This window comes from Nicotiana sylvestris, chromosome 5 (genome assembly GCF_000393655.2).
Source record: "Nicotiana sylvestris chromosome 5, ASM39365v2, whole genome shotgun sequence".
Lineage (NCBI taxonomy): Eukaryota > Viridiplantae > Streptophyta > Magnoliopsida > Solanales > Solanaceae > Nicotiana > Nicotiana sylvestris.
Window position 1 is genome coordinate 168,158,845 of NC_091061.1, and position 21,710 is coordinate 168,180,554.

Here is a 21,710-nt window from a genome sequence, read left to right on the forward strand (position 1 = left end):
GAAGAATTAACCCAAATAGCTGCCCACCCAACCGCTTAAACTAAAAATAGTCAGTGGAAGTATAATATATACATAATTTATGTATTATATGTCTATAATTATGTATAATGAATGTATAATCTCTATATATGGCTAGAAAAAGTAAATAATAAATATGAGTGGCTACTTGTGTAAAGATCTCTTTTTCCAAATCCAACATATATTTGGTCTTTAGAATGAGGCCAGGGAACTGCAATTTTAAACAAAGCCCATATCCCTTCAAGTTGGTTTTTTCATCTCTAATCGACTCAAAATTCAGCCCAAATTTGGCTTTGGTCCTCAATTTCAAATCACTCCAAAAATTTCCTCCTCGACTGAACTTTGACGCCCTCCGTTGCTAAGCTCACTGGTACACCGATATCTCTGCGGCAAACTCCGTCGATATCTTCTCCGGTGAAATTGAACCGTAAGTTCCTCCTATCGTTTATCCTATTTCCTGTTCTCCTTATCTGAAGATTCACCTATAAAGAAAAACCCCTAATTTTCCGACAATTTTTAGGGTATAATACTAATTGTGAATTGGTCTTCATAGTAAGCTTCAACTTTGATTTTGAGATATTTATTCGTGAATTTTGCGAGCTATTATGCATCCTTATTTGCTTTCTAAATATAATTTGTACGACACAATTAATAAATAATTCACCTTTGGTATATTAGTTAAGTATTACTTTTTCCTAAATTGTTAGTTTTCTTTAATAATGGTGGTGTACGGGCCAGCTTGCACGTGCCTTGACTACTCCATGAGCACCTGCTACCTCCCACCAGCACATATACCGGGTAACTTTACCCTTCTCGGAACTGTGCAGATGAGAAGAAACACCTAGTACTCTTGCCTCAATTGAGATTTGAACCTGAAACCTCTTGATTCTTTTACTACTAGACCACACTATTGGGTGCTCAAAATTGCTATTATTAGAAAGGTATACAGTATAAATGGTTTTTGATTGAGCAGTTGGGATGATAACAACATAATCTCCAGTTCCATTCTCTTGCTATCAACATTTTTTTTTTTTTTTGTAAAAGTAGATGCTTTCTTTGATGTTTTTTCTCCTTATTTTTCCTTTGCCTATGTGAGTATACTTATATGTGGTGTTCACTTAACTTCATCTCAGGGATTTTTAAAACTTGTTGGTAGTGAAATTACTTATACGGTGTATCCTTTTTCTGATGGGAATGATGGAGATCGATGGGCGTGAAAGAAGTGTTGAAATGAGGGATCATGATGACTCTCCGGATAAGGAGAGGTGGGAAGATGGGCACTATGATTTGGAAGAAAGTGGGCATGATAAATCTAAAGATTCAAGTAAGCATCGAAGCAAGGATAGGAAAAGTAGTAGCCGAAGAGAAGAGAAAGAATATAAAAGAGATCGTGAGAGTAAAGACTTGGAGAAAGATAGGTCGTCAACTCGAGATAGGAGGAAGGAGGATAAAGATGAGCGTGAAAGGGATAAGACTAGGGAGAAGATTAGGGAGAAAGATAGCGATAGGGACAAGTATAAAGATAAAGACAGGGAAAGAGATAAAGACCGTAGAGATCGTGGAAAAGAAAAGGAGCGAGACCGGGAGTTGGAAAGGGATACTGAGCGGGTGAGAGAGAAGGAGAGGGGGAAGGACAAGGGCAAGGACAAGGAGAAGGATAAAGAAAAGGAGAGGGTCAAGGAGAAGGAAAGGGAGAAGCACAGAGATAGGGAAAAGGAAAAAGAAAGGGAACATGACAGGGAAAGAGGTAGAGATGCAGTTGACAAGGAAAAGGGAAGAGAGAGAACTAAAGAGAAGGGGAGGGAAGCTGATGAGGATAAGGAGAGGTCAAGAGACAAAGATAGAGGCAACCGTAGGCAGCGAGACGAGGGTCATGATAGGAGTAAGGACAGGCGGAAGGATGATGTGCAAAGAGTTGATGATGAAGATTCTGATTATCAGGATGTGGCCAAGCAAGAAATTGTTTCTTATGAGGATGACGATAGGGCACGAAATAATGCAGTTGAAACAGCTGGATCACAATCTTCTGCTTCAGAACTGGAGGAACGCATTCTGAAGTAAGTAATCTTTTATCTATTGGTTCCATATTTAAGTGTGTCAAAGCTACTTAGGTTTCTAAGTATGTCCTTGCTGTTAATGGTATCTCTTGTTTATTGTCTACTTAAGATTAAAAACTTAGCAATTAATTTGTCTGTATCAGTCTTCTCTCTCTCTCTCTCTCTTTTTAAAAATATGGATTAGAAGCTTTTTATTAGAAATGATGTAAGTGTTAAGAAAGTTTACATCTCAAACTGTTTACTGCTCCTGTGTCCTTCTATGCTTCTGAATACAACATTAATACAATGCTTGACACCTTCGGAAAGGAAGGGAAGGAAAGGGAAGAACAAGTAAAAGTAGGGTAAATAGGAGAGAAGTAGGAGAAATGGTAGACTCAGGAAGAAACTTATTCTCTTTTCCACTTTCCTTCTCTTTCTTTTGTCAAATTGAGCAAGGGCATTGACTTAGCCATGGTACATTAGTAACATTACATATTTGACACGAGTGAAAGTATTCTGAACCAATATGTGTAAATCCTTTTTGGTAATTCTTAGTGTATTTTGAGTACATGAAGTATCCACACCGGTCGCTCCCTTCTGACAGAGCTATGTCAATCGAATGGAAGGTCGAAACATTTTCTGTTTTCCCTTCTCTTTCCTTCTTTTCCCTACTTCATGAAGCATTTAAGAAAAAGGCATGGAGTTCAACAAGTAAGGGAATAGTACTTGATTGTACATTTTAGTTAAGAATATGTTTTAGACGTTAGCACTTTTACTTTAGGTCTTATACTTTCTAGGAGGGGTTTAATCTTTTAGAGATGTATACGTTTAGAAAATATACAGAACTTCTAGTACTATTTATTTGTGTTTGCATCATATTGGTATGAGATGATTTAAATGGAGTAACGTGGTTAGTAGGGACTGAGGTTTAGTTGTTCTTGTCTTGGTGGCTTGGAAAATCCCCCCCCCCCTCCCCCAAACCCCCTCTTCCGGTAAAGTTATTTAGAAACAGTGGGCTGGTGAAGAAAACCTCTGAAATTATAGGCTGCTGCAGCCCCCTTTTATTGAGTAACTATTGTATTAAAAAGCTACTTAGCTAGGAAATTAAGAAAAAGATGGTGCATAAGAGGTCTAAGAAATGAACAAATAATATACAGTTTTCAGATATTTTATGTAGGAATCATGGAGCTTTATTTTGTCTAAGCCTACTCTTATCAGGTAGAGGGTGCTATCATCATTATTTGGTGTTGTGGATAGAAATCATACTGGTTGCTCTGATCTTACCCCTTTCATAAGGAGTCTGCCATAGATTTGAAGGATATCTGACTCTCTCGTTGACAGCATAGATGCCAAATAGGATTCGTGTAATGCATTGAGGTACCCTGATCAGGAACCATGCATTGGAAATGCGAAAAATCAATAGTTGAGCTATGGCCATGTGACACTAGTACGGTCGGAGCCCTTGTTGTAGTTCATTTTTTATCTCCAGTATAAACATACCAAGCAAGAACCTTAGAATTCTCTAGAGACTAAAAAAAAAGAGGCTACCAACAGCTATGGCTGAGTCCTTTATTTTGGGCCTTCCCAGATATTTTCTAGAAGTCCTTGTCCCAAAGGAGACCAAATATGACCGTGGATAGGAGGAGCGTTATAGTTTACTGCCATTTTAGTTCTCTCTAATTTGTACTATTTCTTTTGATATCCTTGCCCACTTGGTCAGACCAAATAATGGAAATCCTAAATCATATGATTGGGCTTAGAAGTAGTTATTAAAAATAAATGAATGGAGTTAGAAGTCAAGACTTATTCATCAGTTGAATCATATAGTTCCCCTTGGTTTCTTCTTTTCCATGAAGATGGAGTAACTGACTAAAATTGGGAAAAAACTGGAAACCAGAAAAAGCTCAGGTAAAATTACTAAACTAGTTTGATACTTGATGGTAGCTTATAGTATTAAAAATTTAAAAATAACATTTCAAAATCAATTAACTGAGGGGGAAGGGGATTGAGAAAGAGAGAGTGTAGGTAAGACTACTATGAGACTAGATGATAAGCTGTTAAAGCAAACATAACATTTCCAAAAGCCATTAATTGCAGTCTGTTCTAATTAAGAACATAAAAGGTTTAAATTAAATAAATAACACGATCCACTTTGATTCTACCCTGTTGAATTAGATACTAAAGAAAATGATGATATGCATGATAACAATTATCCTGATTGATAATGATGATATCCACCCATGTGGTGGTGCTGATGTTATTAACATTAACTATGTAAGTTTAATGAGACACAAACCAGAGACAGAGAGAGGTGAAGATGATGGTGCCAATTAAATAATTTAATCTGTGATTGTCACCATTCTGTTTGTGGTTATCCATATGTATTTATTTTGCTCCTAATATTGTTTTATCATCTATCCTAAGCATGCACATGGTTTGTAGCTATGATATGCGGCTTCTATGATGTCTACAGTGCCTTTTTGGTAATTTAATAAGGTTAACTGTATGTGCACAATTGGTTGCTACTTTCTAGCTGCACGGCATTCTAGAAGGGTGTATTCACACAGTAAAATCTGGATGTAGTTTGACGAGTGATTTTGTTAACTTGATAGCCATAATCTGAAGAAATGTTTATGACTGCAGGATGAAGGAAGAGAGGTTGAAGAAAAAATCAGAAGGTGCTTCTGAGGTGATGACATGGGTTAGCAAGAGCCGTAAGATTGAGGAGAAAAGGAATGCTGAGAAAGAGAGAGCGTTGCAGCTTTCAAAGATTTTTGAAGAGCAGGTAGGTTGTCTGCTGATGTGCCTGTGATTCTTTCTCTGTAGAAATTGGATTGATGTGACCTCAGGTCTTCATGATTTATTATGGTATCATTTTTGCAGGACAAAATGAATGACGAAGAAAGCGATGACGAGGAGAAAGCTCGGCTAGCTGCAAGTATGGCTCCTCTTTCTAAATATATCTGTTGGTTAATCTTTCTAATCAATTGTGGTAGGAGATCATCTGAAGTCAATCGAGGTCATTATATATTGCTTAGTCTTCGGAACTCCAAGGAAATGAGTAATATGTTTAGTGCATTTGTCTTGTGCAGGTTTTTACCTTTCTTCTTGGGTCCTAATCTTCCCTTTTCTGCGCTTTTCATTCGTAGTCTGTTTGATTTCACTTCTACTCCTGCCTATGATACGAAAATTGTTGGTGAGGTCCCCTTTGTCATCCAACTCTAATCAAACTGGTGTAGCATGTGAAATAAAAGTTTTAAAGTCATCATTGGGGAAATGAAAGTAGCCAAGATTATCCTTTCGTGAAATATGATGTGCTTTTTGTGCAGTTGTGGACGGAAATTAAATTTAGCTATATTATATTCTCTGAGAAAATAGTTGAAGAATGCTCTGAAGTTTGTCTGTATATCTCTACAGAAGAGCTAGGTGGGATGAAAGTACTGCATGGGCTTGACAAAGTAGTTGAAGGTGGGGCAGTTGTCTTGACACTCAAAGATCAGAGCATACTTGCTGGTGATGATATTAATCAAGGTAACCAATCAAGTTATATTGTTCGTGTTTTCCCTTTCTTCTTTTGTCTCTTCTTTCGGTCTTCAGTATCTGTGGATTCGGATTTTGTAGTGACTTGAATTGTATACCCCAGAGGTTGATGTGCTTGAAAATGTGGAAATTGGAGAACAGAAGAAGAGGGATGACGCTTACAAGGCTGCAAAAAAGAAAACAGGGATCTACGATGACAAGTACGATTTAATATTGCTGTATACACTTGCTTTGTACACAAGTTTTGAATGACTAATTTATCTCTTTCTTATTGGATTTAGGTTCAATGACGACCCTGGTTTTGAAAGGAAAATATTACCACAATATGATGACCCGACTGAAGAGGAGGTTGAACTCTTTGTTTCCTTTTCTCTTTACTTCTTAGATAATATTGTTTATCTGAAACTTTTTTTAAAGCACTTTGTCCTCAGTTTGAGAAGTGCGGAATTGTACATCCAATCTTTCTTTCTTACCCTAGCTTTTCTTTTAGGGTGTTACTCTTGATGCAACTGGAGGATTCAGTGTTGATGCAGAGAAGAAACTGGAGGAGGTAACTAATTTTTATCTATTTAATCATGAATGGTTTTTGGAGTGTATGTCGGAGTATGTTTGTTAAATGAAGTTACCTTTTTTTGATTGCCAGCTCCGGAAAAGGATTCAGGGGTCTTCCTCAAAAACTCTGGCTGAAGATCTCAATTCTTCTGGGAAATTATTGTCTGACTACTACACTCAAGAGGAGATGCTTCAATTTAAGAAGCCCAAGAAGAAGAAATCACTGAGGAAGAAAGAGAAGATGGACCTAGATGCCCTTGAAGCGGAGGCCAGATCCTCTGGATTGGGTGTTGGTGATCTTGGTTCTCGCAACAATAAGACAAGGCAGGCCCTTAGGGAGGAAATGGAGAGAGCAGAGGCAGAGACAAAGAGCAAGTCTTACCAGGCTGCTTATGCCAAGGCTGAAGAGGCATCTAAAGCACTTCGACCCGAGAAGACTAATAACAACCAGAGAGAGGAAGATGATACTGTATTTGATGATGATGAGGAGGAGCTTAGAAAATCCTTAGAAAGAGCCAGAAAGCTTGCTTTGAAAAAGCAAGAGGGCCTCGCCAAAACCTTTCCAGAGTCCATTGCTTCACTTGCCATTTCCCGTGCAAATGATTCAACCATGGATAATCCAAGTTCTGTATCTGGAGAGCCACAAGAGAACAAGGTTGTCTTCACAGAGATGGAAGAGTTTGTCTGGGGTCTTCAGCTTGATGAAGGTAAGAACTTTTAGTTTTGTTCGACTTCTTGTGCTAATTGGCATTTTATTTTCTCAAGGGATGTGGCAAGGTTTACTCAATTGCATGTTTTGGAATAGGTTTGTGTGCTGGCACTTTTCCTGGTGAGGTATGGAGAGTGATATAGAGGGTATTATCGAACTAATTTCTGAAAACATATTACGATTGAGTCTCCAGATATATCTTTCAAACAATTGAGTCTCCAGATATATTGAAACAAAATCCTGAAACGTATTAGAATTGAGTCTCCAGTTTTATTGAAACAAACATTTTACAATTGAATCACTCTTCCTTTTCATCCCTATTTCTGTTATGTTTGATTAAGAAAGAATGCAAATATTCAGAGGTTATAGCATATTAATCTTCTCTCTAATTTATTGACGATTTAGTGAATAGAAGCAGTGTTGTTTTTTATGGGTATTTCATTTTTCCTTACATGTCTGCCTATGGGCGTGATTTTTTTATGACAAGAGCATTATGAATTAGCCTTGTTATAAGTTCTTAACAAAACGAGGTCATAAAAAAAGTTATTTAGAAAAATGCTCGTTTCTGATTGGAATTGATTCCGAGGAAAGAGAGATTCCCATTTTCTACACAGCACATGTTTTTAGTCGCTGCAGGAACATCTGGTAAAATTGGAATGAGACAACATGCCTGTTAAGCATGTGAGCTTTTTTCACGTGTTAATGTTGCATTTTTGCTTTATGTTTTATCAATTAGCTGCAACTTACACTTTGGTCATTACTGGAACTCGGCAAAGGCTTTCAAGGGTGATGTTTCTGACGTTATGCTGCTTTGATTTTTGTAGAAGAACAAAAACCTGGTAGTGATGATGTCTTCATGGAGGAAGAGGTGCTCCCAAAACCCTCTGATGAAGAAATGAAGACTGAGGATGGTGGTTGGACTGAGGTGAAGGAAACCGAGGAAGAGGAACCCTCTGTAAAGGAGGAGGAAATGGAAGTAACTCCAGATGCGACGATACATGAAGTTCCAGTTGGAAAGGGTTTATCAGGGGCTCTCAAACTTTTGCAAGAACGAGGTACACTGAAGGAAGATATTGAATGGGGTGGTCGAAACATGGACAAGAAGAAAAGCAAGCTCGTAGGCATACGTGGTGAGGATGGGAAAAAAGAAATACGCATTGAAAGGACTGATGAGTATGGGCGAATTGTAAGTACTTTTACTTGATTATCAGTTTTTGGATTCTCTAATTTTTATTCACCAGTAGTTTTGTGCTGTTAACCCCTTGGACTAGTATTCTGTTTATTCAGTTATATCTTTTTTCACACATTCTATGGCACCTGTCAGGCTGTCACTCGCCATCCTTCTTTTTGTAATTGAAAAAGCTCCTTGCTTCCTGCTGTCCCACACTTTCCTATCCAAAGATGTCTGTACCTTCTCGAGAGGGAAATCTTTGTTCTACAGTTTTCAATAGTGTGAATCTTATTACTGATAAGGTTACGAGATTTATTTTTTTATTCATTTGGTAAGTGATTCCCACAGTATTTTTTTTGAAGTGAACATAAAATCGAGGTAACCATCTTTTTGCAAACATAAAACTCCAACTTTGGTCTTATAGTACTGCTCCGTGGACATATAATGACATGGAGGGTATTTCTGAGTAGCAGAAGATAAGGATGGCAGTAGATATGTGTCACATCTCAAAGTGTTTGAAATTAAGGTTATTGGGTAAGCTTGTTGCTGTACGACTACTGTGTCCGTTATTGGTGTGAAACTTGTGCACCCCTATGTCAATTGTTTTGAAAGCCTAACTAGATTGGAAATTGAGTGTGTGCGTGTGTGTGTGAGAGAGAAAGAGAGAGTGAGTTCTCTTAATTTCAATATAATAAACTGACTGGAATGATACTTGCCAAATCGGAAAAACTAAAAAAAAGGCGAGGGGACTGAGAATTACCTATTTGATCTGGTTCTGTGAGTTTTGGCTAATGTAGCCTTATTTCTTACTCAACTAATACGTGGCTTCTCTTTTTTCAGCTGACTCCAAAGGAGGCTTTTCGGTTGCTTTCACATAAATTTCATGGGAAGGGGCCAGGAAAGATGAAGCAAGAAAAGCGTATGCGGCAATACCAGGAGGAGCTGAAGATAAAACAGATGAAAAATTCAGATACGCCATCACTGTCTGTGGAGAGGATGAGAGAAGCTCAGGCTCAATCTAAAACACCATATCTTGTTCTCAGTGGAAATGTTAAACCAGGGTATGTTTTAGTTTCTTGATTCAATGTGCTTTATCTTCAAAAAGTAGGTCTTTTCATGTGGATTACCAACTATGCAGTTGACTTGTCAGTTGCCTAGGCAAGGATTCTTATACTTTTCCCCGGTCGAAACTTTCATTAATTTTGATTTGAACTTGAGAATGGAACCTTGGAGCAACGGTAAAGTTGTCTCCGTGTGACCTATAGATCACGGATTTGAGCCGGGGAAGCAGCCACTAATGCTTGCATTAGTATAGATTATCTACATTACACTCCTTGAGGTGCGGCCCTTTCTTGGTGCCACGACCCATTTTCTGAACAAGTCGGGACCGACACTCGATCACTAAACATGACCGAGCGAACCATCTCTGCTTATCAAATCTATTATAACTCCAAACTTTATATGCAACAAGGCAATACTCCAACCAAATACTTTTGATTAATGTAAATATTTAAATAAATCAACTCCAAAACTTTATTCATAATAACTACTAAATTTATGCTAAGTTATTATAAAAAAATCTGAATCTTACCCCATTGACTATGTCTATGAAGCCTGACGCACTGCTCAGGACATGAGATTTCCTGGCCAGTTCTCTAAGTAACAAAGAAATAACTAAATAAAGATGACTCTAAGGAATACGCCACGAACAAAAGCGGAGCTCACCAATAGCACTGGAAGAGAAGGAAGTCCTAACTCGTAGCCTGCTCGCCTGCAAACCGGTTCCTACGCTGTACCGCAGACCAACGTAGGTTCCCAAAAGAGAACGTCAGTACCATCCATTGTACTCAGTGAGTCTCAACAACAGGGGCGAAACTTTAATAACATATACATTATGAGCAAAGGTTCTAAATGCATGTAAAACATAAAGCTTATAAGAATAATTCTAAATAATTGCATAATAGCAGTTTTTGAATATTCTAAAAGAAATTCTTTTCTTTTTCTCTAAAAAAAAATATACTTCACTTTATACTTTGGGAGTTCCAACTATGCTGACTTAATTCTGTCTCAGTCACCGTGTGATCGGCCCGGGTTCGATCCCAACCTGATCGAATAGGCCCAATCCACGAGGTGCCACTCGCTTCATGGTTCTCAGCGCTCATGTCTCATACCTTAGCATGGCTAAGTAAATTCTCAGCAACGAGACCCTCGGCTCGTGTGCTCCGTACTTTGGCACAAGTAGTTTCAGGAAGTCAACGCCTTGGTCAGGACCCTAGGCCTGGACGATGACCCTTTCTCAGACTAAAGGATACTCCCAAAAATCTTTTCTTTCTAAAACTTCTTCTTGTGACTCTGCAAGTCTAAATCTTTTATACATACTCATACTGGTATCCTTAAATGTAAGGCATGGCATAAGAATGGAATAAACATTCAAAAGTATTTATAAAGGTTCTTGATCCTTCATGAATTTTCAACATGAAGATGGCATATAAGAATAACATAAAAATCTGAATTTATGCACATATATCCAAATAATCATCTAAACTTTAGCTAGAAAATAATTCTAAGCTATTAGGTACTTACTACTCCAATTAAATATATATTAACTCTTTTATGCAATTCATCAAACACCTTGCGTGCGTGCTTTTGTGAGTTAAACCACTTTAGTAAAGTGTTATATTAACTCACCTTAAAACTTCTCGAGCCAATACGTAGACCCTAGTCTAATTGATAGCGGTCAAACAATCGATTCTACAACAACCAGTGCATTTTAATCAATTTTAAAGTTTCACACCCAAACATGAAATTTATTGTTGATATAGAGAAGACTATTCAATTCTTACCTATTACTATTGTACGGTAATTAACAATAGGGAATTTTATATACCTGAGTTCAAGAATTCGTGACTTGTAAAGAACCTATAATTTTCCGTGCGTTGCTGCCTCCGTTTCGCAGGCCTGCGTTTGAAAATAGAATGACTCTGTTTTTGTTCAGGGCATTAAGCCCTTCTTTGTATTCCTTTTTTTCTTGTACCCACTTCATGGGTAGGTCACGTGCACTATCCTTTTTTCCTTTATTTTGTTTGTTTGTTTTGTTTTTTTTTTAAAAAAAACTTAACTAATAATTAATGATACCCACTATCAATAATTAATAACACTAAAATTATTAATATTCCTCTAATTGTATATCCAATTATTTAAGAGAGTGTGTGTGTATATATATATATATGTATTTTCACTATAGCGTGTCTCGAAACTTTTATAAATTTGAGGAGTGTTACAATCTTCCCTCCTTAAAAACATTCGTCCTCGAATGTTGCTAAGGCCTTATTCTTAAGCTAACAATCATTCCTTAAGTACTTGAACCTCTTAAGTTTTCTTAGCACTACTCTCTCTTCCAAGGGACTCAAAATTTTGGCTAACTCCCTAAATTCTCAAAAATTTCGGCAAAGTTTCCCTTGTAAATTGGACTATCCAGAAAATATCCCTGTCACAAATACCCTAACAACAACCCAATACATCATAACAGGCCATTCATAGGCACTATACACAGCTCATAAACTAGTGTGTGACCATTCATAGGCACTATGCACAGCTCATAAACTAGTTATACACACTCCGGCAAGGAGGTACCATAATAACCAACCAAATTCTAAAGCACAACACTTTACAAAAAGTAAATAACTTCAATGAATTAAATATACTCTGGCATGGCACTAAATTATTACAACAACTAAGTATAATCTAGGAAGGACAGAAACACTTGCTAACTTGTATTTAATAAATGAAATATAAATGTCAAACCAAATTTAGGTTCACATACCTTTTTCCTCAAATAAATATGGATATTTCTTTCTCATATCTTCCTCGACCTCCCACGTAGCCTCTTTTGAATCATGATTACTCCACAAAACTTTTACCGATGCTAAATCTTTTGTTCTCAACTTTTTTACTTGCCTATCGAGAATTTCTATAGGTACCTCTTCATAAGTCAAGCCTTCTTTAATTTTTATGGTATCAGGAGGTATTATATGCGATTCATCATGAATGTACTTTCTAAGTATAGACACATGAAAGACAGGATGAACAGAGGACAACTCAACGGGTAGCGCTAACTTATAAGCCACGTTTCCTTTATTTTCTAGAATTTCATAAGGTCCGATAAATCTAGGACTAAGTTTCCCTTTCTTACCAAACCTCATAACTCCTTTCATTGGTGAAACTTTCAAAAACACCATATCACCAACCATGAACTCTAACTCACGATGCCTCTTGTTAGAATAAGACTTTTGACGACTCTGAGCCGCTTTAAGTCTTTCTCTAATTAGCTGAACTTTCCCCAAGGCCTCACAAACAAACTCTGGACCAATCAATGGCACCTCTACTGGTTCAAACTAACCCACTGGAGACCTACATTTCCGCCCATACAACGCTTCATAAGGAGCCATACCAATGCTGGCCTAATAGCTGTTATTGTAAGCAAATTCTATAAGTGGCAAGTGATCATCCCAATTACCTCCAAAATCTATAACACACGTACGCAACATATCTTCGAGAGTCTGAATGGTCCTTTCTGCCTGGCCATCGGTCTGTGGATGGAAAACAGTGCTTAAATTAACCTTGGTGCCTAATCTTTTCTGAAATGTCTTGCCAAAAATGCACTGTGAACTGAGGGCCTCTGTCAGATTTGATTGAAACTGGAGTACCATGTGATTGGACTATTTCTTTGATGTACAACTGCGCATACTGCTCTGCGGAATCTGTCGTCTTTACTGGTAGGAAATGCGCGGACTTTGTCAGTCGGTCTACAATAACCCAAACTGAATCATATTTACGGTACGTGCGAGGTAGACCTAATACAAAATCCATATTAATCATCTCCCACTTCCACTGTGGTATCTCTATATCTTGAGCTAGGCCACCAGGCCTCTGATGCTCGGTTTTGACTTGCTGGCAATTCAAACATTTAGCCATATGATCTGCTACTTGTTTCTTCATGCCTTTCCACCAATACAACTCTTTCAAATCTAGATACATTTTGGTAGCTCCTGGGTGGATAGAGTACCTCGAACTGTGAGCTTCCTCCATTATGGCCTTCCTAAGACCATCTATATCATGCACACATAATCGATCATTCAACTTCAAAACTCCGTCACTTCCTAGAGTGAAAGCAGTGATTTCTTTGCTTCTGACTCCTTTTAATTTCACTAAGTACGGATCTTCGTCTTGCTTAGCCTTAACATGCGCAACAAGGGAGGATTGCGGTAAGGCATAAGCAGTTATATTTCCTTCTTCGGTCTCATCCAATCTAATTCCATCATTTGCTAGTTTTTGAATTTCTCGACCCAAAGATCGCCTTTGTACTGCAAGATGGGCCAAGACACCCATTGACTTCCTACTAAGTGCATCTGCTACCACATTAGCTTTGCCCGGGTGATAAAGGATATTGATGTCATAATCCTTCAATAGCTCGAGCCACCTTCTCTGTCTCAAATTTAGTTCTTTTTGCTTGAAAATGTACTGGAGGCTTTTGTGATCTGTAAACACTTCAGAATGCTCGCCATAAAGGTAGTGGCGCCATATCTTTAACGCAAACACCACTGCTCCAAGCTCCAAGTCGTGTGTGTGGTAGTTCTTTTCATGATTCTTTAACTGCCTGGAAGCATAAGCAATAACTTTTCCATTTTGCATAAGAACACAACCAAGGCCCACTCTAGAGGCATCACAATACACTGTGAACCCACCCGAACCTGCCGGCAAGGTTAACACAGGTGCAGTGGTCAGCCTCTTCTTTAACTCTTGAAAACTCTGCTCACAAGCGTCTGACCATTGGAACTTAACTGCTTTCTGAGTCAACTTAGTTAATGGAGCTGCAAGTGAGGAAAACCCCTCTACAAACCTTCTATAGTAGCCAGCTAACCCCAAGAAACTCTTGATTTAGGTTGGCGTTGTCGGCCTAGGCCAATTCTTGACTGCTTCTGTCTTCTGAGGGTCTACTTTTATTCCTTCACTAGATACCACGTGACCTAAGAATGTCACTGACTGCAACCAGAACTCACATTTTGAAAACTTGGCATAAAACTCGTTCTCCTTCAAGGTTTGCAAGGCTATTCTGAGGTGTTCTGCATGATCTTCCTTGCTCATAGAGTACACCAAAATATCGTCTATAAACACAATAATAAAGGTATCCAGGAATGGCTTGAAAACTCTGTTTATGAGGTCTATGAATGCAGCTAGAGCATTTGTCAACCCGAAGGACATCACTAGAAATTCATAGTGCCCGTAGCGAGTTCTAAAGGCTGTTTTAGATATATCCTCTTTTCTGATTCTCAACTGATGGTACCCCGACCTCAAGTCTATTTTTGAAAAGTACTTTGCACCCTGGAGTTGATCAAATAAATCATCAATTCTTGGCAGTGAGTATTTGTTCTTAATGGTAACTTTATTCAGCTACCGATAGTTGACACACATTCTGAGAGACCCATCTTTCTTCTTGACAAACAGGACCTGGGCACCCCACGGTGAAACACTCGGTCTGATGAAACCCTTGTCAAGAAGGTCTTTCAACTGTTCTCTCAACTCATTAAGTTTTGCTGGAGTTATCCTATAAGGAGGTATAGATATGGGCTGAGTGCCTGGCATGGGATCAATGCCGAAGTCTATGATTCTTTCGGGAGGAAGTCCGGGAAGGTCATCTGGGAAAACTTCTGGAAATTCTCGAACAACTAGCACTGACTGAAGAGTTGGTGGTTCTGATTCTGGATTAATAATGTGAGCCAAATAGGCGAGACACCTCTTACCGATCATTCGTTGTGCCTTAAGATAAGAAATAAACTTTCCTACAAGCGATGCTGAACTACCCTTCCACTCTAAGGCTTCTTCATTTGGAAATTGGAACCTGACTATCTTGGCATGACAATCTAACATGGCATAGCAGGAAGACAACCAGTCCATACCCATGATCACATCGAAATCCACCATTTCTAACTCTATGAGATCGGCTTTGGTGTTGCGACCTTGGACTGAAACTATACAACCTCTATAGACTTTGGTGACTTTCACTGACTCGCTAACTGGAGTAGATACTAGGAATGGCTCACTAAGTTGTTCATGTTCTAGTCCGGGGTTAATTGCAAAGTATGGAGTCACATATGAAAACGTTGAACTTGGATCCATTATGGCATAAGCATTATGTGAGCAGATTAAAAGTATACCTGTAGTAACTTCTGCAGATGCTTCTGCACTCTGACGATCAAGTGTAGCAAACAAACGGGGTTGTCCCCCTCCCTGAGTAACTCGGTTTGCACCTTTGCCTGCTCCATACCCGGTCTGGTTATGAGAACCACGAGCCTGAGGTGGTGCAACTACAGTAGCTGAGGAACTAGAGGGACGAGTTGATCCACCACTGATATTACGTCGCAACTTTGGGCCGTTGGCCTTTATATGACCAATGTCTCCACAATGGTAGCAACCATGAAACCCGAGCTTGCACTGACCTGAATGTTGCCGCTTACATGTTCCACAAAGACCTTGCTGGTGTGAATGTTGCTCAGCATGACTCTGGCTATGTGAGGATGATGTCCTAAAATTCTGATGCTGGCGAGACTGATTTCCATAACTCTGAGTACGTCTGAAGGAAGACACACCACCTGACTGATGACTGGACTGAGTTGGTGCTAATGACTCCTTATTAGAGGAATCCCTTCCACCTTCGCTGGATGTACCATTAAACCTGCCCGTTGTCCGGGCTTTCTTGTTATGCTCTTTTTCTTCTCTCCTTAGTTGTCTATCTTTTTCTAACTGCTTGGCAAATCCCACAACAAAGGAGAAGGCTGTCATCCCTACTGTTGCAGCTGATGTTGTATCCTTAATGTGGTAAGCTAAACCGCCAACAAACTTGCGAATATTTGCTTTTTTTGTCTTAACCATGTGAGGAGCATGCTTAGCTAACCTTATGAATTCCATGTAGTACTCTTGCACACTTTTATTCCCTTGCTTGAGTTGTTCGAACTCTGTAGCCTTAGCTTCCCTATCCTCTCCTGGGATAAAGTTAGCTGTGAAGGCCTCTTCAAATTCTTCCCAAAGTAGGCGGACCATCATCTTCATCTCTTTCCTTTTCCCACATCTCAAACCAAGTGTCGGCCACATCTCTAAGCTGGTAAGCAGCTAGCTCCACAGCTTCATCATCAAATGCTTTCATTACTCGGAGGGCTTTCATGACACCCTCCAGCCACAACATCGGATCTTCATCAACTATAGAACCATGGAACACTGGAGGACTCAACTTCAAAAATTCATTCACTCTCGAGGACTCAGAATTGTGCTGTCTATTTCATTAAGGTGGAATCTCATCTCTTCCCTCGTTCTGGTTGGCCATAGAGGCTTTAAACATCTCCATAGCACTGTTAACAACATTAAACATCTGACCCACCTCGGGAGATCTAGTTGCCTGAGCCGGAGCTGCTGTTGGGGGCGGTACTGGATCCTGAGGTACTTGCTCATCATTATCCACCCCTTCTTCACATTCAACTCGGGGTACTTGGACCCCTTTTGTGGATCTACCCTTCCTTTTCTGAGTTAAACCTTCTTAGTTCTACCTTAAGCCACAATGGTAGCAATAGTTTCTTGATCAGCATCCTGAGCGTCGGTGTCAGAGTTGCGAGTACGAGCCATTTCTGCGAGTTTTGGAAAAACGAATACATTAGATAATTTCTTAGAGGTAGGATCTACTGCACGATCTAAAGTATGAAAAAATGAGATTTTTCCTAAATGCTTGTAGCCTCATATTTATAAGTATGGCGCGCTTCATACCCATAAACAAGACTCTACTAACACGGCTTCATAGACCCCTAAGACTCCATAAACCTGAGGCTCTGATACCAAGTTTGCCCCGACCTATTTTCTGAACATGCCGGGACCGACACTCGATCACTAAACATGACCGAGCGAACCATCTCTGCTTATCAAATCTATTATAACTCCAAATTTTATATGCAACAAGGCAATACTCCAACCAAATACTTTTGATTAATGTAAATATTTAAATAAATCAACTCCAAAACTTTATTCGTAATAACTACTAAATTTATGCTAAGTTATTATAAAAAACATTTGAATCTTATCCCATTGACTATGTCTATGAAGCCTCTACTGATAAACTGACGCACTGCTCAGGACATGAGATTTCCTGGCCAGTTATCTAAGTAACAAAGAAATAACTAAATAAAGATGACTCTAAGGAATACTCCACGAACAAAAACGGAGCTCACCAATAGCACTGGAAGAGAAGGAAGTCCTAACTCGTAGCCTGCTCGCCTGCAAATCCGGTTCCTACGTTGTACCGCAGACCAACGTAGGTTCCCAAAAGAGAACGTCAGTACCATCCATTGTACTCAGTGAGTCTCAACAACAGGGGCGAAACTTTAATAACATATACATTGTGAGCAAAGGTTCTAAATGCATGTAAAACATAAAGCTTATAAGAATAATTCTAAATAATTGCATAATAGCAGTTTTTGAATATTCTAAAAGAAATTCTTTTTTTTTTCTTTCTAAAAAAAAATATACTCCACTTTATACTTTGGGAGTTCCAACTATGCTGACTTAATTCTGCCTCAGTCACCATGTGATCGGCACGGGTTCGATCCCAACCTGATCGAATAGGCCCAATCCACGAGTTCTCAGCGCTCATGTCTCATACCTTAGCATGACTAAGTAAATTCTCAGCAACGAGACCCTTGGCTCGTGTGCTCCCTACTTTGGCACAAGTAGTTTCAGGAAGTCAACGCCTTGGTCAGGACCCTAGGCCTGGACGATGACCCCTTCTCAGAATAAAGGATACTTCCAAAAATCTTTTCTTTCTAAAACTTCTTCTTGTGACTTTGCAAGTCTAAATCTTTTATACATACTCATACTGATATCCTTAAATGTAAGTCATGGCATAAGAATGGAATAAACATTCAAAAGTATTTATAAAGGTTCTTGATACTTCATGAATTTTCAACATGAAGATGGCATATAAGAATAACATAAAAATCTGAAATTTATGCACATATATCCAAATAATCATCTAAACTTTAGCTAGAAAATAATTCTAAGTTAATAGGTACTTACTACTCCAATTAAATATATATTAACTCTTTTATGCAATTAATCAAACACCTTGCGTGCGTGCTTTTGTGAGTTAAACCACTTTAGTAAAGTGTTATATTAACTCACCTCAAAACTTCTCGAGCCAATACGTAGACCCTAGTCTAATTGACACCAGTCAAACAATCGATTCTACAACAACCAGTGTATTTTAATCAATTTTAAAGTTTCACACCTAAACATGAAATTTATTGTTGATATATAGAAAGAATGGAATTGACTATTCAATTCTTACCTATTACTACTGTACGGTAATTAACAATAGGGAATTTTATATACCTGAGTTCAAGAATTCGTGACTTGTAAAGAACCTAGAATTTTCCGTGCGTGGCTGCCTCCGTTTCGCAGGCCTGCGTTTGAAAACAGAATGACTCTGTTTTTGTTCAGGGCATTAAGCCCTTTGTATTCCTTTTTTTTGTACCCACTTCATAGGTAGGTCACGTGCACTATCCTTTTTTCCTTTATTTTGTTTGTTTTTTTTTTAAAAAAAAAAACTTAACTAATAATTAATAATACCCACTATCCATAATTAATAACACTAAAATTATTAATATATTATTAATATTCCTCTAATTGTATATCCAATTATTTAAGTGTATGTGTGCGCGCGTATATATATATATATATATTTTCACAATAGCGTGTCTCGAAACTTATATAAATTTGAGGAGTGTTACACTTGGACGAACTCTGCGTGAACGTGGGATGCTTTGTGCACCGGGCTGTCCTTTTTTTATTTTTAAATTTGAACGATGATATTTGCTTCTTCAGTGCATTCCTTTGTCTTTGCTCTCAAGTCAGAACACATATTCAATGACTTGAGAAGATTAGTCTTTATTAACAGTGTTGTTTGTTTTATCTCACGGGTGTTCAGATTTGTGCATGTGTATTTTAGATTACTCGATCACGTTTAACTTTGAATGATTGCAACCCTTGAGATTATTCATGTCATTGAAATATATGTACATATAACTGACTCTCGCATATTTTTCATGTCACAAACTTGTTTTTTTTTTATGTGTCCACACATTCTATATGGTTTTGTAATTGTAAAGTATTTGTTATGCCAGGCAAACTAGTGATCCTAGGAGTGGTTTTGCTACTGTTGAGAAGGACCTGCCTGGAGGTTTGACCCCCATGCTCGGTGATAAGAAGGTCAGTATCTTTTGCTGATGATTATACTTACATAAGTGGCTAGGATGCTGATTTACTTGAGAGCTCACTAGCTGTCACCTGAATACATATATTTGCGGTGGATTGATTCTCATGCTATGCTCAGTGCTTGTGATTCAGTGTGTTCTAATGTGCTATTTGTTCATGATGCAAACCATTGTGCTTTTCTTTTTTATCTAGCTTGTAGCATGATTTAGCATAATTGATGTGGTGTTGATATTTGTGTTGTATGATTCACACTCGCAACACTGGAGCAAATTTTAGTTATCTAGGACTCCATGATTTGGATGTAACATTCCTGAAGAGATGTCACCTGAACCATTTTGTGTGCTATATAGTCCTTGAATGTGTCGTCTTTAGTTTCGCTGGACCTGCTTTTCCTCCCCCCTCGATAAGTAAGAATACTGTTGTTACCTAATGAACAGTCCTATTCTGTAGTATTTGGTTAGTGGCAGATGAACTTAGTTATATCCTGTTTTGTAGTATTTGGTTAGTGGCAGATGAACTTAGTTATGTCCTATTTTGTAGTATTTGGTTAGTGGCAGATGAACTTGGTTATATTTTTGGTTAAAATACCCTTAATTAGCTGTGGAAAATGTTCTCAGTATATGTTGTTCCTTGGCTCGTTTGGTACGAGGGATAAGGAATAATTTTTTGGGATTAAATCTGACACGAGTTTATCCACAGGATAAAATCGCGGTATAACTAATCCCGGGATTGTAGTGTTATTTTTATCCCTATGGGAGGGTGGGATAACAACTCTGGGATAATTAATTTTGGGATAACTTGTTTCCCAACTAAACGATTTCTTTCAGGTCTAAGTAGATTACTAAGTCTTCTTCTTAAAAAAATTTGACTCAAAAGTCTCTTTCCTTAGCTATGTGGCATGCGCTTGCGCATGTGTTCTATTGAGGATATTGCTTTTCTGTTTTATTATGATTTATGACGCTTAATCAATGCTTAGACATATGCAACTCAGAGGCGGAGCCAGGATTTGGAGTTTATGGGTTCGGATTTTCAACCAGTTTAAGCTACTGGGTTCTAAATTACTAATTTGTATATATTCAATGGATTTCTCAAGACAAACACAGGGTTTGAACCAAAGCTACTGGGTTCGGCCGAACCCGCAACCGCAAGGCTAGCTCCGCGCCTGATGCAACTAGCAATAGTGGTTTGTTTATCCATGTAAACCTTTTTCAAATATGTAGCCTAGTACTGAAACGGTGTAATTTGCCCATGACATATTGAAAAAAGCGCCTTTTTTCCTTACCATCCATGAACCTTAATCAAGTCAAAATGCTTCTGGTTTTTGCGTTTATCTTACAGTGCATTAGTTGATTGTCCTAATAGAGTTGAAAGTGTAAAGCAAAGTAGGGCTCCCATGCCGATTGACTTGAGATGGTTTAATAATCCTATTTCTGATGTTATGGCTTTTAGTGTTTGCACATAACCATCAGTTGAGCAGCCTATATTTATGCTTGTTCACTCATCTAGTTCTCTTCGGGTTATCATTCTTATCGCTTTGTCTTTCAGGTTGAGCACTTTTTGGGCATAAAGCGCAAGTCTGAGCCAGGAGAGGGGACTTCACAAAAGAAGCCCAAAACTTAATTGTGTAAACTTCCTAGCTTAAAGATATACTGGTGTTTTTATGCATAAGCTCTTGTAATTGTACATAAGCTGTGTCCAGACGGACGGAACTAAAGTTCAATTATTGATACCTCCGTGAATCAGGGGTGTTCATGTTTGGTACAATTTTGAAAGATTTTTGGTTCGGTATTATAGGTTTAGTTTTGAAAATGATAGACCAATATCATATGGATCCAACTCCTCTCCATTTCCCCAAGTTCTCACTTGAATGAGTGACATCTGCCTCATTTTAATATCAATGGTTTAAATTTTCCCCAAGTTCTCACTTGAATGAGGGACATGTGCCTCATTTTAATATCAATGGTTTAAATTCAATTAATTAAAGCAAGCTCTTAACCGTAGTTAGATAATAGATTTTTCCATATATTACTCCCAAAAAAAATTGGCAAGCCTGTTATAAAATAAAGACTGTAAAGTAAAGACAAGTATAGAGAGAAATTGATATATTATTCGAATTCAAACTGATGTACATAATGAACTGAAATCTCTTCTATTTATAGAAGAAAGGAAGCTGCTACTGTATCAGATATGGATAATCTTCTACTGAGAGCAATGTTTATCCATAAAGGAGTACTGAATGGATAAGCTTATTATACCCGGTATGGATAATCTTCTACCTAGGGTAATGTTTATCCATAACCGGGTATCGAAGTGATAAGCTTCTTCAGGAAGCTTATTTCCAATAGAGTACTAAAAAGATAAACATATTTACGGT

The 21,710-nt window shown here is 38.3% G+C and overlaps 1 protein-coding gene across 1 annotated transcript; it reads left to right on the top strand.

Moving 5' to 3' along the window:
* The first annotated feature begins 306 nt into the window (after positions 1-306).
* LOC104231627 (SART-1 family protein DOT2) lies at positions 307-21,191 on the top strand. The gene is made up of 13 exons (XM_070145639.1): positions 307-445; positions 1,152-2,075; positions 4,698-4,839; positions 4,938-4,992; positions 5,472-5,585; positions 5,698-5,794; positions 5,876-5,942; positions 6,085-6,144; positions 6,238-6,853; positions 7,680-8,041; positions 8,867-9,087; positions 19,246-19,330; positions 20,882-21,191. The coding sequence occupies exons 2-13, from the start codon at positions 1,207-1,209 to the stop codon at positions 20,954-20,956; spliced, it is 2,763 nt and encodes a 920-aa protein (XP_070001740.1). The 5' UTR covers positions 307-445; positions 1,152-1,206; the 3' UTR covers positions 20,957-21,191.
* The last annotated feature ends 519 nt before the right edge of the window (positions 21,192-21,710 follow it).

Coding starts and splice junctions, on each gene's coding strand:
- LOC104231627 (XM_070145639.1), top strand. CDS start 1,207: ATGGGAATGATGGAGATCGATGGGCGTGAAAGAAGTGTTGAAATGAGG. Junction 4,840..4,937: donor CAAAGATTTTTGAAGAGCAG/GTAGGTTGTCTG, acceptor TCATTTTTGCAG/GACAAAATGAATGACGAAGA. Junction 9,088..19,245: donor AGTGGAAATGTTAAACCAGG/GTATGTTTTAGT, acceptor TTGTTATGCCAG/GCAAACTAGTGATCCTAGGA.